At 43.1% G+C, this 18,389-nt stretch overlaps 1 protein-coding gene across 1 annotated transcript in view; it reads right to left on the reverse strand.

Annotated features, from left to right (window-relative positions):
- The window catches only part of RPAP1 (RNA polymerase II associated protein 1), a 101,840-nt gene that overhangs the window by 54,752 nt on the left and 28,699 nt on the right, over positions 1–18,389 (reverse strand). Inside the window, exons 7-11 of the mRNA XM_068254291.1 lie at positions 17,147–17,332; positions 12,713–12,828; positions 7,787–7,885; positions 5,497–5,598; positions 1,664–1,831 (exon numbers count right to left, since the gene is read on the reverse strand). Coding sequence (XP_068110392.1) covers positions 1,664–1,831; positions 5,497–5,598; positions 7,787–7,885; positions 12,713–12,828; positions 17,147–17,332 — 671 coding nt within the window. The remainder of the gene's footprint in view (positions 1–1,663; positions 1,832–5,496; positions 5,599–7,786; positions 7,886–12,712; positions 12,829–17,146; positions 17,333–18,389) is intronic.

Below are 18,389 nucleotides of genomic sequence, written 5' to 3' on the forward strand. Positions count from 1 at the left end.
TTAAGTTTTAACTGTTTTGTTTTTGCTCAATGGCATATTCATTGAAGTATGCCAGAGCTAAAATCTATGAACTATTGACCATTTTTATCTCTTTACTGCTCTCAGAAGCCATTTTCTGCTAGGAAAGTGTTTTATAGTTGGAATTTCTATAGTATATAGTCAGGAATGAATCAGCCACTTACATACCTAATATTTAACTCTTTCAGGCAGAGAGAGAAAAAAGGAACACAGCATAGTTATTAGTGTGCCTGGTACTGTACATACCCATGTCTATCTCATCATGTCACCTCGGGTATCCTTTAATGAATAAAATTGCTTATTTGAAAAAAAAATATTACTTTATGAATTACTTAAAAGATACCCGAGGTGACGTGTGACATTATGAGATAAACATATTCACGTACTGTGCCAGGCAAACAAATAGCTAGGCTGTGTTCCGTTTTTTTTCTTTCTTTGCCTGAAAGAGTTAAAAATAATGTATGCAAGTGACAGTTTCTGTATGAGTTAGGGCTGAATCAGACTAAAGTGTAACCCTCTTTGATAAGGAATTGCAACCATAAACCACTTTCCTGGCACTAAATGGCTTTCGAGAGCGGAAAAGAGAAAAAAAAGGTCAATAGTTCATAGATTTTAGCTTTGGCAAAACTCAATGCATGTGTCACTGAGCAGGGATAATGAAATCTAAATATAAAATAACAATACGATATCTAAACAATTCATTTTTAGGAGGAGGAGGATAAATACAATTGTTTATCTCATAAGTTTATTTTCACCTTGTGTTTCCTTTAATCTTTGCCCATCGTAAAATCTTTTCTCTACCCAATATACATTGTTAAATTTATCACAGACGGCAACATATTTAAAGCTAGCAGCATCACTCCGGAAGGTTTGTATGCGGTGTGCTCCAAAAGCCAACAGAAATAATAACTGGCCTCCCAGAACTCTCGGGAAGGAGACGTCTTCATATCTAACCCGCCTAGCCTAAACATCACTAGGAGAGCAGGGCTACATACCAAATTATAGCAAGATATAGATATAGGACATGTTTCTGATGCTGAAAGCAGAATAACGTGTGTTGTGTGGGTCAGGTGTGTGCGTGTGCATAGCATGTGGGGTGCGTGTGTATTTGTGTCCGTGTGGGTGTCTCGTGAGCGGTCCTTGTGTGGTTCGTCTGCACAGGCGTATGGTGCATGTGTGGTTTCTGTGTCTCTGCGTGTGTGCTTAGTGTGTCTGTGGTCACTATATGTGATTCTGCAGAAAGGGTTTTTGTTGGTTCCTTGCATCAAAAAGGTGGACAGGTGATCTCCATTTCTGGTGCCGTACCTAACCTTGTTGTCCTTAGAGGAGGTGATGTCAGAGGAAGTGATGTCACCTCGCTCTTGCACACGCCTGGGATGTGCAGCCCCTTGGAAACATACTCAAAGGTTGGTGCTAAGAGTGAGGCAATGCCAATCCGTTTTTGAAAGCAACTCCCATTGGCATCACTTTCCTTTGCCCTGCATGTCTCTCCACTACAATCTCCTCCATTTAGGTTTAATCTACAAATCCCACTCCATTAACCCTCCCAAAAATGGCATTCCTAACCTTACACATAGTAAAGACACTCCTTGGTAAGAAATGAAGTGGATGTAGAATCAAGGCAAGCCATCACTTTTTGTCATACCTCATCCTCAGGAGACACCAGTAAAGAGTGCAGAGTGCCGACGGCTGCAGCAATGACATTGTCTATGGTGTCATCAATCGAGAAGCGCAGAAGGAAGAGGAATCCGGCATCCAGCAGCAGGCGCAGCACACTTCCCTTCAGAGCAGAGGCAAACTCTCCTTGCTTTGCCTAGAAGACAGCAGAGGCCAGACAATGGTCAAGAATACCAGTCCATTCCAATGAGGACAACACAAACTGGAAGAGTGTAAACCATCCTATCAAGCTAAAAATAAGACATGCGTTAGCTTCAATAAAGTGTACCTGAAGTGATGATGAGATAAACGTGTATAAATAGTACTAGCCCTACAAAGAAATTGTCTTAAAGTGAACCTGAGCCAAAAGCTCGGGTTCAAAACAAGCCCTTACCCTGAACAGAGGGAAGTCTCAGGATCCTATTGAGGTTTCCCTCGCTTGTCTAAAGCCCCTCCACAACAGGGCCACATAGCTCGTATTCCTGATTTGTGGACTTGTAGTAGACGCGCAAGCCCGCCCGCGCAGTAGCTCCGGCTTACTGCGCATGCGGTCCTGCGCGTCCATGAAACAGAAGAAGAGCTGCGAAGCCCCGATATGATTAGCGACAATGCCTTGGACATTGGCAGCGCTCAGCGATGGGGGACATCAGACCACTGAGGGAAGAGGTTTCCCTCTCTTTTGGTAAGTATCCCATTTGCACCCGAGCTTTGGCTCGGGTACACTAAGTCCCTTTCGCTTTTCCAGCAGAGAAAGTTAAAAAAAACTCGAATTATCTATGCAAAAGACCTTGCCAACGGCTTGTCAAATTAAGTTTGGTTTCCTGATAAGTAAACAAAAGGCTCTTATCTGTCAGGGAAAATGCAGATGATGAGGTTTTAGTGCAGGAAAATGTAGGGTCATTACTTTGGTTTCCTTTTCAGCTAAACTAAACAGCAACTGTGGCAGTATCTAAACACTTTTAAAAATAAACCCTTTAAACTGAAAAAAAAAAATATGAGATTCTTATGTTTATCATCAGTATTACACGTATGCCCAATTAATTATCTCATAAGTTCATTTTCGCTTCAGGTCCACTAAAAGCGGAATATAACCCTGCATTTCAACTTTGCTCTAAAACATAATTTACAGCATATTATATGCAACCAGAATTTTTTTTTTTTAACTAGACCAGCATTGGAAGGGTTACACACAGAGCTTTAAAGTTCCGTGGAGAGAAATGCTGCTGCATCCGAAGTTTAGATAGATACATTTAAGTAAACACAATGTAACAAGTGTGGAATGTGACACACACTGACTTTGCAGGAGCTCCCGGACACAGAGAGAGAGTGAGTCACATTCCTCACTTGTTACATTGTGTTTACTTAAATGTATCCATCTAAACTTCGGCTGCAGCAGCATTTCTCTCCACAGAACATTAAAGCTCTGTGTGTAACCCTTCCAATGCTGGTCTAGTAAAAACAAAATGCTGGTTGCATGTAATATGCTGTAAATAATGTTTTAGAGCAAAGTCGAAATGCAGGGTTATATTCCGCTTTAAAATAAGCTGGAGAGGAACTCTAGTCTACTAGCATGAGATATATAGATATGAGATGATGAGATACTAGGATGAGATATATATATATATATATATATATATATATATATATATATATATATATATATGAAATTTGACATAATATGGCCTGAGAATACCACTAGTTATCACTTAAAAAGGATCTGAAATAAATAAAACATCCCCTGGGGGGTTCTTACCTCGGGAGGGTGAAGCCTCTGGATCCTAATGAGGCTTCCCCCGTTCTCTTCACCCTCCAAGATCCAGCGCCGACAGCCCCCAAACAGCGCCCATGTAAATATTTACCTTCCTGGCTTCAGCGTAGTACCGGCTTTCCGATGGGCTCTGGCTGATCCTGTTCCTCTAAAACCTCTAACCATAGACCCTTAACAAGCAGGAAAATCAGATATTTCTGACTGGACCCCAACAACTGGATTACCTGCACAGGCTTGTTACATGTGTGCGATTCAGACACTACTAATGCATGAAAGATCAGCAGGATGCCAGGCAACTGGCATTGTTCAAAATGAAATAAATATGTCAGCCTCCATATCCTTCTCACTTCATGTGTGCTTTAAAGGACTTTCAAGGCCAAATAACCAATCTATTTTTTTTTTACTCAACTGAGGCTTCTTCCAACTCCTCGCAGCCGTCTCAGTCCCTCGCCGCAGCTCGGGTCCACATCATCTGGGGCGTACTGTGCCTGTGCAGAACTACTGCGCAGGTGCAGTACGTGTCAGTTGACGTGGATGTGCAGACACAGAAGAGCCAATTCAAGAGATGATGTGGACTCACGGGCAGAAGAGCCGACCCCGCCGACGAGTCGCCATCATTGCAGGAGGCCAGCGAAGACAGGAGGACTGGGGCTGTGGTGAGGGACTGAGACTGTTGCGAGGTGCTGGAATAAGCCCCAGGCGAGTAAAAAATAGATTACAGTATTTTTGGACCATAACACTCACTTTTTTCCCCCCAAAAGTGGGGGTAAAAAATCAGTGCGTCTTATGGTCCGAAGGTGTCCCCCATCAAGTGCCCACTCTGTCTTTCATTGCTGCCCTGAGTCTCTTGTGTCCTCCTGTCTCCCCTCACTGGTTTCATGCAAACTTGTACCCCAGCTGCCCTGCTGTGTCTGGTGGAGATGGGACACAGGTGCAGATGGGTCACAGAAGGACACTAGGGGCACAGAGGATATGGTGGTGGTGGTGGTGGTGGGGGAGTGAGACACAGAAGGACATGGGAGACAGGGTGCACAAGGGGGCAGATAGGACACTGGGGGCACGGGGGGGGGGGGGGGTGCATGGGGACAAGCTAATTTGGGGAAAAACATCTACAAGATGCACCTGGACCAGAGACGCACCAGGTTAAACATATACATCGTTTCCCTGGTTTTTGACCTCTACACCGGGTGCGTCTTATAGTCCTAAAAATACGGTAGTTATTTAAATTACAGATATTTTTCTATGCAGTACCTGGCACCCGTTCTAATCTTAACCTACTGCTTTGTGCCAAGCTCTAACCTCCTGTAAGTGCCTGAGCCTAAAACTACCATCTATTCCCCCCCCCCATCCCCCTTGCATGAGTGCCTAAAAACAAACAAACAGACAAAAAATCCCTATCTACCGATTAACGTGTTTTTTTTTTAATTGCTTATCTATTTGATCACTGTTATCCAATTCCTTTCACATTTTTCTGATGGCAGACCTGACTGCAGCCATGAGGAGAGGGGGGATTTCCCTTCACAGTGCATCATTAACTCTGTGCAGAGAGCTCAGTCAGAGACAGGCAGAGCTTTCTCTCACAGAGAGCAGAGGAAATGTATCTTATGTGCAACATAAACATTTGTAATACTGTAGTGTGTGAAACCTGATGCCTGTTTTCAAATAATCTGCTTCAATATTACACTGTTCTTAGCATGTCAGACTGCAGAGATTCATACCTGTGCAAATGAGACATTCCAAACGTAGCTAAAATCTGCACACAATGAATTAATGCTTTTGCCTCTGATATATGAATAGTAGGAAATTGTTAACACAGCTACTTAGACATTATTTGTACGTTGTCATTTTAGAACACTTGGGCATTGATAGTGTTCCTTTAACTATTGTGGAAACAATTTGTAGATGCTGATCTGGAAGTGCTTTTACCTCCCACTGGCCTGTAGTGTTCTATTCTCCAGCAAGAGGGAATCAATATTTTTCAGAATACACCAATTCAGCAGAATGTAGGCTGTCTTTTACTCTGCTGCTGGTCCTATAGGGCTCACGTTTCTTACCTTCTTCACAATGCGTCCCAACACTTGCAGTGCCAGAGTCCTTTGCTGAATGAACTGGCTGCGAGACAGATGGAAGAGCTCCTGCAGGGAGTATCCAGCTCTCTACAGTAAAAAAAGCAAACAGAAGGTCAATGCCTGGAGTATCTGCCAAATGAGGTTTGCAGGAGAGCCTGAGTGAAACCCGCTATTCCCTGCGGCTTCTAGAAAGGATGATGATGGGAAACGCCAGATAATAAATACAGATCATCAGAAGGAAGTCTCTCTTTCATCTACATTTAACCATTTCATTGCAGTAAAGCTGATAGAGATAAATTCTAGCTTGGAGAATTGTAATGCTGATCCTTGGAATATAATATTTACCCCCAATCTGGTGAAGGGAAGAAATGTCTGCATAGTTATAGTATTATAGCCAACATTACTGTCAGCAAGCTAGCAGTTTTAGGACTCTTTCACACTAATGGCTGCAAGCAGCACACTTTAAATGGACCCTGAGCAGTGGCCTAAATTGAAAATCTGGATTTACCTGGGGCTTTCCTCCAGCCCCCGTAGCCTGTGAGGTCAGGTATTGCCTAAAAGGAAATAAATATGGCAGCCTCCATATTCCTTTCACTTCAGTTGTCCTTGGGAGGGCAGGGCATACCTAAACCTACCACATATAAAGCAATATATAGACATAAGAGGGGCTTCTGAGGCTGAAACCAGGAAAATTACTGAAAAAAGTTAGTATTCTGAATAATTTACTACATTCTACTATATATGTAATTACAGCGCCTTTTTAACCTCCCTAGCGTTCTGGACGAGCTGTGCTAGAGGGCACCACTTAGGCCCCGCTGGGCCGATTTTGATTTTATTTTTTTTTCAAACACACAGCTAGCACTTTGCTAGCTGCGTATTTGCCCCGATCGCCGCCGATCCGCCGCTACTCGTCGCAAAAGAGCCCGCACACCCCGTGCACAGCTTGGCCAATCGCCGCCAGGCTGCGCTTTGGGGTGGATCGGGAGTCCCAGTGATGTCACGACATCAATGACGTCACTCCATTCGTCGCCATGGCGACGGGGGAAGCCCTAAAGGAAATCCCTTTCAGAACGGGATTTCCTTATGGGCGTGATCGCCGGCGGTGATCAGAAGGGTGGGAGGGAGAGAGGAGGAAGGGGAGAATCATGTAGCTAGCACTAGGCTAGCTACATGAAAGGAACAAAAATAAATAAATAAATAAATAATATTTAAAAAAAAAAAAAAAAAAAAAAAATCGGGCGAAAAAAAACCTTTTTGAAACTTGAAAATTGAAACGCCCAGCATGTTAAAGCAGACTGAAACCCAGCATTTCTTCTTTGCTCTAATAGATTATTTACAGCATATTGGCCTCAATTCACTAAGCTTATCTCCTGTCTTTAATAACTCTTCTAGAGTTGTTACCATGGTGATAAGGCATGTAGTATTCAGGAAACATTTTACCTCAGGCAAACCTAAAGTTAACTTTTCTACTTTTCTGTCTTTAAGTTAACTCTTCAATCCTTAAAATAACTCCAGAGTTAAAGACAGGCTGTTTATTAACTGCATGTGAAAATAACTACAGAGGAGGTAAAATAACTACAGAGGAGGTAACTTAAGGAATGAAGAGATAAGATTACTCTCTCACTGTGTGGAGGTAAGTTTTCTCTTGCCTTATTATCTCCAGCATGATCTTAGTGAATTGAACCAGCATTTTTTTTTACTAGAACAGCATTCAAAGGGTTAAACACAGGCCTTAGAATGTCCCCTGCAGGGAAAGCTGGACGAATCCAAACTAGAGATAATGTTATCTTGTGTTTCATTGTATCAAGTGAGGGATGTAAACAAACCCTTATCTGACATGGCATTCTCTCCTGAAGACAGTGAGATAGTCAGAAAGCTTCAGAAAGCATTTCTGCTTATGTTAGAATATGAATAAAGCAGTTATGAATAAAATGCAAAGTCAGCTTTCAAAGCAAAAAAGTGTACTTTGGGAACGTATAATTTATAAATGAATGATTATACTCATGCACAAAAGCAAATATGATAACCGTATGGCATATAAAAAGTAGGAAAACATGTTTTTATTGAATATTATGTCAGGGTTTTATACCGCTTTAAGTTATCCAAGACAGTTGCTAATAAATGTCACACTAGCAGCAATAGGAAAATATCCTCTAGCTTCTAGTCAGGTGTCTGGGACAGAAAGTGAAGGAAATGCTCCCTGATAGATACTTTATCTGAACCACCCAGAAGGATGGAAAATCTGTCTGAAATGTCCCATGAAATGCTCTGTTACCTCTGCCTCCTCTCCGTGGTGGTGGAGTCCCATATGGGTAGGAATCTCTTTATTTGGAGGTATCAGATCCCCCTTCAGGCTGAAGCGGGCTTGCATACCCTACAAAAACATACAGAAAGGTTACCTGAGAAAGTTACATGAGATCTGAAGTTAACTAAAATATATCATGAAGAGAATTTTTATATGCGAACCAAACCCTTGATATCAGTGCTATGTTAATCCTAAATAATAATAATAATATCATGTACAACAAGCGAATGTGTATCCGATGGGCACAGATCAGGATGTCATGTGTAGCAACTTAAGCACAGGCAGGATGTGAGTGTAAAGGGGAGGATTAAGGAGGAATTGCAACCAAGGACTGGACTTCATCCCAATCAGTAGCCAATACCTCCTTTCCATGAAAAAAGCTTTACCTTTTCTTGAATAGATCATCAGGGGTGCCTGTAATGCTGATATTGTGTTGAAACCACTCCCACAGTGTGATGTCATTGCCATGGCCCACACAGATTCCTGTATGTGAATCTTGTTGCATTGTAGGAAGAACGTCTGTTTCCAACTGCCAAGCAAGGAGTACCTCGCTACATACATACATACATACATACATACAGTACATATACCTTTTAGCCTACCACATGGTTAGTAGGTGTGTTTACACATAATGGCAGATGGTGCAGTCTGTTTTTATTTATGTCTGCAAGCAGTAAAGATGAATATCCACAGGCTCAGGGTAACTCAAACAACATGAACAAATAACACAGAAAATAGATCAAGAAATGATTGAATTTGGCTAACTTCTCACTTTGCAATGTATTGATTTTTTGTCCACCTACTACCATCTTTTAGCAAATTCCCTCTTTATGAGGGAAGTCAGAGTGAGACAGGGGTAGTGGGTAGAATCCTGTGTGGCCTCTCGATCAAAAAAAGTGTGGGATCAATGCAAGTTTTTTACCTTTTTTTTTTTTTTAAAGAAAGATTTTGGGTTGTTGACCTCCTGCATCTTCGGGGGACCCCACAAAATTTAAGTTGCGTCTTGACCAAGTTTACACATTTTCCCACCTACTTGTGTGGGTGCCAGACAACTGGTGAAGGAAGTCTCAGAGTGAAGGGGTCTCAGATTATCCTGCATAATACTTGCCCCTAGCTCCACATCACCTGTTCCATTCCTCATGCAGGGACTTTGATGGAGTCTAATTGGGAAGCAAGACTTGACTGCAGGCCCATCTGGTATTTGTTGTTCCATCAGCTCCCCCATTGATTGTTCTGGGAGAGCCAGAGCTTGGTGGTCCCTACACATCACTGTAGCTAGGTCTCCTGGTCCTCTATCTCTCTAATGGTGGCCATACATGGTACAATAAAAATGTTCGATTATCCCGTTTATTCGATCTAAATGATCGAATTGAATGAAAGTTGAAAATATTTTTTTTTTCTATTAAGAAATTTGAACGATTATCCCGTTTTTTTGAGAAAAATCAGATCAGACGTGCTGGAAAAATCTTTATATTCAATCTAACAGAATAATCAAACTAAATTATCTTATCGAAAAAAAATGACAAATTGTACCATGTATGGCCACCTTAAGATAGTGCTTTCTCTGGACTCTTGCAAGAACTCATGCGGTTGGCCGCAGCACATTCCACCGCAGTCTCATGGCTGTGGGAGCAGCATCTTGCTCCTGCCAATCTCACTAACTTATCTGTTGTTCCTGCACCTTTCCTAGGGCAAATATTTGCCACAGTGTTGCTAGACATAAGAGGAGTATGTGAGGTAATGTTGGTTACACTTAGTTAAAGGACCACTATTGCAAACAATTTAAAATACATACATATATACAAAATGTACATTTCTCTCATTATAAAGCCCACTATAAATTACCTTTTCCCTACGTTTTCGCTTACACTAGACAGGTCTTGGACTAGTACATCTCCTCATGGGCGATTATCAGTATCGCCTTTATTCTCTGGAAAGGATCTATATTAAGATGCTGACCAGCCTCCCTATTCATTTACACAATATTTTGGCAGTTGGGCTGAGCTATGCTGTACAGTAATGGCTTTTGTAAATGAAGAAAACCCTGAGAATCCCTTATAAGGAGATGGACAAGTCCAAAACCTGTCAGTTCTGTTGGAGTTTAGCTGCCTCATGTATGCCAGTAACATAGGAGAAAAGTAATTTATAGTGCATTCTACTCTGGGTGAAATGTACATTTAATAATATGTATTTTAACTTTTTTTTTTTTTTTTTTGTGATGGTTGTCTTAAAGAGAAACTCTGACCAAGAATTGAACCTTATCCCAATCAGTAGCTGACACCCCCTTTTACATGAGAAACTATTCCTTTTCACAAGCAGACCATCAGGGGGCGCTGTATGGCTGATATTGTGGAGAAAACCCTCCCACAAGAAACAAGAAAAGTAATGTACTCTTGGCAGTTTCCTGTCTGTGAACCTTGCTGCATTGTGGGAAATAGCTGTTTACAGCTGTTTCCAAACTGCCAAAAAAACATGCAGCAGCTACATCACTTGCCAACAGTAAAAATGTCACCATGTAATAAATGTCAAAATGTAAATCAGGGATTTAAAAGTTTTTACAATAGGCAAACAATGACTAAATCATTTATACATAATTATTGTAAGAATTAAGCACTTTTTTATTACATTATTTTCACTGGAGTTCCTCTTTAAGTAAAGGAGCTTAGGATGTTGCCAGGATTTGCTGGAATAGACAACGCCCCTTTGCTCAACATCTTTTTTACGGTGGCCACTAACAATACAATTTGTTGATAGTTTAGGAACGGTTATTCGTATCAACGATTGGAAATGACCGTTTGTGACCACTAACAGACAAAAATCTCCAAATTAACCCGATCAGATTATTGATATCAATCCGATTTTTTGAATGATCCTGCCAACCTGATCAGATTGGTTAGGAGATTTCTGTCCATTAGTGGTCCCAAATGGTCATTTCCAATGGTTCATACGAATAATTGTCCATACACGATCGTTCGGCAAAATTGTATGGTAAGTGTCATATAGGCATTTATGGGCAAGTCTTTTTTACCCAGAAATCCTCTAAATCTTGTCGGCTTTTCTTGAAAACCTTCACTACACAACTATAAAAGGGACACTCTAAAAGGTTACATTTTTATTCCCTTGAAATTAAGTTGGAAACTTTAAATTTACACTATGGGTGGGCCGGATTTATTACATTGTACAAAAATAATGGAAATCCTTTTTCTTTCCACATAAGTCGTTATTCTCAGTGAAACTATTTCTTCTTGAAGGCTATCCCCTCGGGAGACCCACACTGCTGTAATGTGATGTACCCCAGCATAGTCCACCTTCAGTGACGTGGCAGAGGGAGTTTTGAAGTGGTAGAAAGGCCTTATCCTTAAACAAAGAGCGAAACATCAAACATGTCCATGGACCTTTGATGCAGAACAGACAAATTACCATACAGCCAAGTCCTTAGGATTCTCTCACTCTGCAGTGCGGAGTCAATGCTAGCTGATTCTTTAATGATGAACAAAGTCAGCGCTTGCAGAGTACCAACATTAATCAGTGTTGAGCAAAAGTCATGCCTGAAATTAATCTTATTGGAATCCCTTCAGTAACAATCTGAAAACAACTGATTACACATTATATAAGTGGGTGGAACATGGATCCATCACTTTGGCCCATCAGCAAAAACAGAAAACAAAATCCTAGTAAGTAATGAGAATTATTCCCATCCAAAATATTCTATGTGGCTTCCTTGCCTTGGGGCCTAGAGAGGGAGTTAAATATCCCCTAATTTTTAAGCAAATCTGAGTGAAAATAAATTTATAATATAAAGAATTGATTGTGTAGTATGGATAAGGAATAGAACATAAGTAGTAAACAAAAGAGGCTCATGTTGTTTTCCAGTACAGGAAGAGTTAAAAAAAAAAACTTGAGTTATCTATGCAAAAGAGCTTCTCTGAGCTAGAACTCAGTCCTGTTTTCGGAAGAGCTTAAAGGACAACTGTAGGGAGAGGTATAAGGAGGCTGCCATATTTATTCCTCCTTAAAGAGAACCCGAGGCGGGGTTCTTACAACGCAATCCCCATACAGAGGCTGGGTCTGCCTATAGAGCCCAGCCTTTGTTGCTATTTAGCTTCCCCCAAAGACCCCCCTGCGCGCTGTGAGACCCCATAAAACACAGCTGTGCGGGCTATGTTTACCTCTCTAATGTCGGTCTCCACTCTCCCTCGCCTCCTGAATCGCTCCGGTCCCCGCCCGTGTCCCTTCCCTCCAATCAGCGGGGAGGGAAGGGACGTGGGCAGGGACCGGAGTGATTCAGGAGGCGGGGAGAGCAGAGACTGACATTAGAGAGATAAACACAGCCCACTGCGACACGCTGCGTGTTGACAGCGTGGCTGTGTTTTATGGGATCTCGCAGCGCGCAGGGGGGGGCTTTGGAGGAAGCTAAATAGCAACAGAGGCTGGGCTCTATAGGCAGACCCAGCCTCTGTAAGGGGATTACGTTGTAAGAACCCTGCCTCGGGTTCTCTTTAAGCAATACCAGTTTCCTGGCAGCCCTGCTTATGTCTTTGGATGCAACAGTGTCTGAATAACACCAGAAACAAGCATGCAGCTAATCTTGTCAGTTCCGACATTAATGTCAGAAACACCTGATGTGCTGCATGCCTGTTCAGAGTCTATGGCTAAAAGTATTAGAGACAGAAGATCAGCAGGACAGCCATGCAACTGGTATTGCACAAAAGGAAAAAAAAAACATGGCAGCCTCCCTACAGTTGTCCTTTAAACAGCCAAGAAACAGTGAGAGACAGCTTGTAATAAGCATTTACTGCAGGGAAGTTCAAAGGGTCATTAGCTCTGATTTCTTTTACGGAACAGTGTAGATTGCGGAGAGTGTGAAGCAAAACAGACAAAAAGTGTCTCTTATACCTTCTTTGTTTTCTTCTGTCGGTTTTGGGGCAGTTCTTTCGTCCATTCCAGCTTCTCCAACTCTACTGAGTCCATGTGGACCCATTCCTTCTGAGGCTTCACTGGAAGATTATCAACTACAAAAGACAAGGAAAGTATACAGAATTACGTGTACCAGTATGGATGAAGCCATATGACTCATTACCTGAAACCCATTACATGTGCATGTGAGTTCAGAGGAAAAGTGCATGAGTTGGGTATCTATCTACTGTTAGAAGCAAATATGGGCCACCTGAACAGATATGGGGCAGTTCCTGTGGTAAAAAGAGACCAATGTGGTGAGTATAGTTGGACTGCCTATAAATCATGACAACTTGAGAGAGTACAGGTAGGAGGGACTAGACAGAAAACTGGGACAGGAAGAAAGGGTCAGCTATGAGGAAGACCAAAGTAAGAGGTGGAATTCATCTTCTCTCTTCCAAGCCCTGCACACACGTCTAATTAAAGCCCTTTTCCAACACTCACAATTCTGGTTGATGTCAGAGGCCACACCTGGATAGGATACCAGACTATAGCAAACATGATCTGTTGGAATGGGGGACATTATTAAGCACTAGTGGACCTAAGCCCGTTTAAAAACGGGCTAGGTCTGTCAATGTGCATGTGCCTGCCGTGCACATTTCCGCCGCGCCTGCCACCGCTCGCCGTGCGTCACTCTCCCTCAATGTCTCTGCGTCTCTGCACATGTGCAGAGCGCATGTGGGACACACACAGGGACACGGGATGCAGAGACAGTAGGGTTTTATTATAGAGAATTGAAACCACTCCTTGCTGAAGTCTGCATATTTGGCCACCGATAAGGCAAGTCTCTTACTGTGCACACCGTATAGTCTACAGCCAATGTTATATCTGGGTGCACAGACAGCAATCGATGTACAATTCCACCAGAAATGAAGCAATCAATTAAATTGAAAGTTGGCACACAATAGTTCTACAAATCAGTTTAATGAAGCGTCAAGATGGTATTCCAACATTATCAAGGACAATAACAATGACCGGGATCCAACCGGTACTTGTAGAGAGCACTCACCTAAAAAGGTGATGTGTATGCTGCCATGGCAGCTAGCGCAATGACATAAAGCATTGCGCTAGATTCCGGAGTAGCATTCACATTGCCAAACATCTTCTGGCCAACTCCTGGGACAACCTTTAACATTTCTGTGCATTGCTGCAATTTATACTCCACCCCACAGCCTGGACGTACTTTGCTTAGACTTGTAATCTACCCTTTATAGCCCTTCTCCTGAGACTTATCTACATTGACAATGGACATTCACTGGCCTTCACTTCTTACAAACTGCGGCTGTATTATTTTGTATCTGGTCACTTTGTTCCAATATTAAACAATCGCCTTCCTAGTAATCAGGGTGCAGAACTGCCCTCACCTCGCTTCTTCCTTCATTCTAAAGGCCCGTACACACGGTAGATTAGAGTCGGCTGAGATGGCCGATAATGACCGCCTCTGCCAATAATCTGGCTTGTGTACAGAAGCCCACGTTCCCCACCTGGCCAGTGATCTGCCATGTGGATTTACGCGGCCAAGCGTTGGCCAATAGCTTTGTTATTGCCGCTTGCCCTGCCTGACGCTTTTTGACGTTACATAGGCACTGCTTCGTGTCCCTCCACCCCTGCATTGCAACAGAACGCGTCATCAGCCTGTAAGCCAACAACACGTCTGTACAGCCTGAGAGATCAGCTCCGGACCACCGTTGGCCAACACTGTCCTTAAGGACCACCAACAGTACATGTTTTGCAGAAAACCACAAACATTCACAGATGAGGTCAATGGTGTCTTAGCAGAGCGGATGATCTACCTCTGTGGGTTTCCACAAAACATGCCCTGATGGTGGGCCTTGAGGACAGGGATGGGGAACACTGAGCTAGCATGTGTATAAGCCACACTATGCCAAGAAAAAAAACACATGTATAAGTAAATAACTACTAGTTTTACTTACACAACAGATTGAATTGTACCGTCCACATTTTGATTTCAGTGAATATTATACAGTAAATAAAAATAATTCTGTTTTTAGCATTTGCCATCTTGGTTCCCTCTGACTGAAGCCAAACTTGATGTCGTTTCCTCCCTAAGGGCCCATTTCCACTTGTGCGGTGCGGAATCGCCACTGACGAAATCGCATGCAGGTGCGATTCCGCAAGCGTATTTTACCACGAATTCGCATAGGTTAGTATTGATGCGATTTTAACCATGTCACTGCCTGTGTGATTTAACATTAGTTCCTATGCGAAATTGCATGCGAAATCGCAGTTAAATACACATGCCAAAACCGCATGTGATTTCCCTATTAAATACATTAGCGGCGATTTGCATAGCGGGGTGCGAATTCTGAGGGCTCTTCCGTGCAGATTTCTCCCGCACAGAAAAACGCTCAGGATTACTGACAAGTGGAAACAGGGCCATCCACTTGTATTGGCTATGCGAAATCCGCATGCGGACAACGCATGCGGATTCGCGATAGTGGAAACGGGCCCTTTACTCTTTTTGTTTTTTTATCCTAGAATCTAGCTTGCTTTGTAAACCTGAGCTCAGCAAGATCAGGTTTCAGCAGTTTCACACTGAACTGCCCGCAGTCAATCAGTGAGGAGCAGGAATGTGGGAGGGGTGATGACAAGCTTCCTTCTTACATTATTACAGCTACTATTACAGTAGAAACATTTCTGAATAGAGTGGAGTGCTGCAGGTAAGGCGGCAGGCTACATAATAAACCCAGAGCAGTGGGTAAATGGAATTTGCTTTTGTGGCTGACAATCCCTCTAAGTCAAAGTGGGCTATTGAGGGTAAAGCAGCAATTGTTGACTATGTGCTCTTTAAAGAGACACTGAAGCGAGACTAAATCTCGCTTCAGGTCTTATATATAGCAGGGGCACGTGTGCCCCTGCTAAAACGCCGCTATCCCGCGGCTTAACGGGGGTCCCTTCACCCCCAACCCACCCCCCGCAAAAGTTGGTCGGAAAATGGTCGCTCGTATTCTTCTTCCTGGAGGCAGGGCTAACAGCTGCAGCCCTGCCTCCAGTCGCGTCTATCAGACGCGCATCGCCGCCTCTCCCCCGCCCCTCTCAGTGAAGGAAGACTGAGAGGGGCGGGGGAGAGGCGGAGATACGCGTCTGACAGACGCGCATGGGGCAGGGCTGCGGCGGTTAGCCCTGCCCCAACCAGGAAGCGCTCCCCCGCTGCACGGAGGGGGTTTGGGGGGACAGGGACCCCCGTTAAGCCGCGCTATAGCGGCGTTTTAGCAGGGGCACGCATGCCCCTGCTAGCTATGAGGTCTGAAGTGAGATCTATTCTCGCTTCAGACTCTCTTTAAAGAACAAGCGACACCCATGCTAACCTGGAAATAAAAAAAAACACATATATAAGTAGATAAATACTAACTCTACTTACATAACAGATGTATTGTGCTATCCATGTAATGATTCCTGTGAATTTTATAAAGGAAAACAGAAAATCCTATTCTAGGCAGTGGCCATCTTGCCAAGCTAATGCTGCAATCATATCCTCCCTGACTCTCCCTTCTCTTGCTCATTGTGTATTCATTAGCTGCCCTCCTCCCAGAGTCTTCAGACACTCCCACTGAGATGTACACTAGGAACTGCACAGTCACCTCAGCCTTGCTTGTAAACACAAGTGAACAGAGGTGTTTGAGATAAGCAGCTAGGTGGGGAAATAAATGGAAGAGGAGGAATATATTATAGATAAAAAGAACCTCCAGCATGCAACTGAATGGCAATGGCTATTAAAGGGCCAGTGCTCCTAATGTATGTGATAACCCCATACCATAAAAGCAGAAAAAGTTTTGAAAGTTTTGAATGCAGGATTAGCATCTTAATCACTTAATTAGCATCTGTATCACTTAATACACTCAGACCAGTTGCAGTTGAAATTTGATTTTTATGGTGACAATACCGCTTTAAAAAAATAGGAGCCACCCAAAGATTACTCAGTTTTGGCGAGAAATTAAATCCTTTTGTAAACAACGCACATTTTATAGCTTATTTGGAGTTTCCCTTTAAAATCCCTAAGCAATACAAATACTACACAGCAAACTTGCACAAGAAGAAAAGCGCTTATTCAACTATAGAAAATGCATTCTGCAATCAAAGTAATGTACTGGCCATCCATAAATCCTGACATTAGCTGATTAATAACGAATGCCTGTATAGCTCTGACACAGATACTATAGCAATAGATTACAGGTACACCATTTTTTCTGTTTAGAATAACAATAAAGCCATTACACTTGGGAAGAGGGGGAAGCTAGACAAGAGGCCTATTACTCAAGAGGGAGGCCATCACTTCTTATGCTGAAGTCATCCCTGCTATTTAGTGTTATTGATCTGCTCTGCGGCGGTCCTGTCATGAGACTGACGGATTACCTGACAGTGCAGTTTGCTTTTCTTCTTCCTCCTCCGGAATCTCCTCAGATGTATTTGTCAGTCTGGGAGAAGCAGGAGATTCCAGGCTGACTGGCTGTGCATCACCTGCTTTGCCGCTTTCCCCAGAATCCTCCTGGGAGGCGGCGTCTTTCCTCTTTGATCTCAGGAATGAAATCAGCTTGGGGTCTGCAAGAAACAAAATGACTACATGAAAAGCTGTGAAGTTACAGAGGAAGCAGAAGCTTAAGGCCTATGTCTGGCAGCTGAGAGGAATAATAATGAGATGCTGATATGAAAGTACTTTACTCTTACAACAATGAACCTAAAAATACAACAACAAAAGAAAACATAAGAAGATAAAATAACGGTTACAAAACCAAGGATAGAAAAATGATGGTACACTTGACCTAAAAGATCAATGGAGGCTGCCATTGCTTGCCATAAGAGATGGTCATTGTCATTTGACTTCAAATTTTATGTAAATGTATGCAGCTTGGGACTAGACCAATCAAAATCCTTAGCTTCATAGTGTTCTCTGCATAAAATTACCGTATTTTTCAGCATAAAAGATGACTCCGGACTATAAGACACACCTAGGTTTAGAGGGCAAAACCAGGGAAAAATATATCTACAAACCTGGTGCGTCAATAGTGCAGGAGTGTCTTGTAAATGTTGTCCCTCAATTACTGTGTCCCCCTTGTACCTCATGTGTCCTGTGTTCCCTTCTATCGCCTATGTGTTACCTACTGTCCCCAATTTGTCTCCTCCATTCCCCCCCCCCCCTCCCCCCATGCATAAATGTTAGCAGCGGCAGCACGGCACATCTGATCCACTGGCTCCAGCGGCAATCAGAGACCTCTTCCTCTCCCACGGCGTCATCAGCAGAAGTCGGCACTAGGGGAGCAGTGTGGGAGAGGTCTCTGATCGCCGGTGGGTAAATGAGGTGAGCCTGCTGCCGCTGCTTTACATTATTCAGGAGGAGCAGAGGACGACACAAGGAGGAAGTAGAGGAGAGTCAGGGACACTATAGGGAGTAACCGTTATCGTGGTGGGTCGGCGGTTCGTATCCGTGGGCATTCGTAAGTTAGGACTTCCTGTATTTGGCATATAGGATGCAGGGACCTTTTTCTCCCCATTTTTGGGGGAGAAAAAGGACGTCTTATATGCCGAGAAATACGATAAACCTTAGGGCCCTTTCCCACCAGGGCGGTGCAGTATTTTCACCGCACCCCACCGTTGGACA

Source organism: Hyperolius riggenbachi, chromosome 9 (assembly GCF_040937935.1).
Source record: "Hyperolius riggenbachi isolate aHypRig1 chromosome 9, aHypRig1.pri, whole genome shotgun sequence".
Classification (NCBI taxonomy): Eukaryota; Metazoa; Chordata; class Amphibia; order Anura; family Hyperoliidae; genus Hyperolius; species Hyperolius riggenbachi.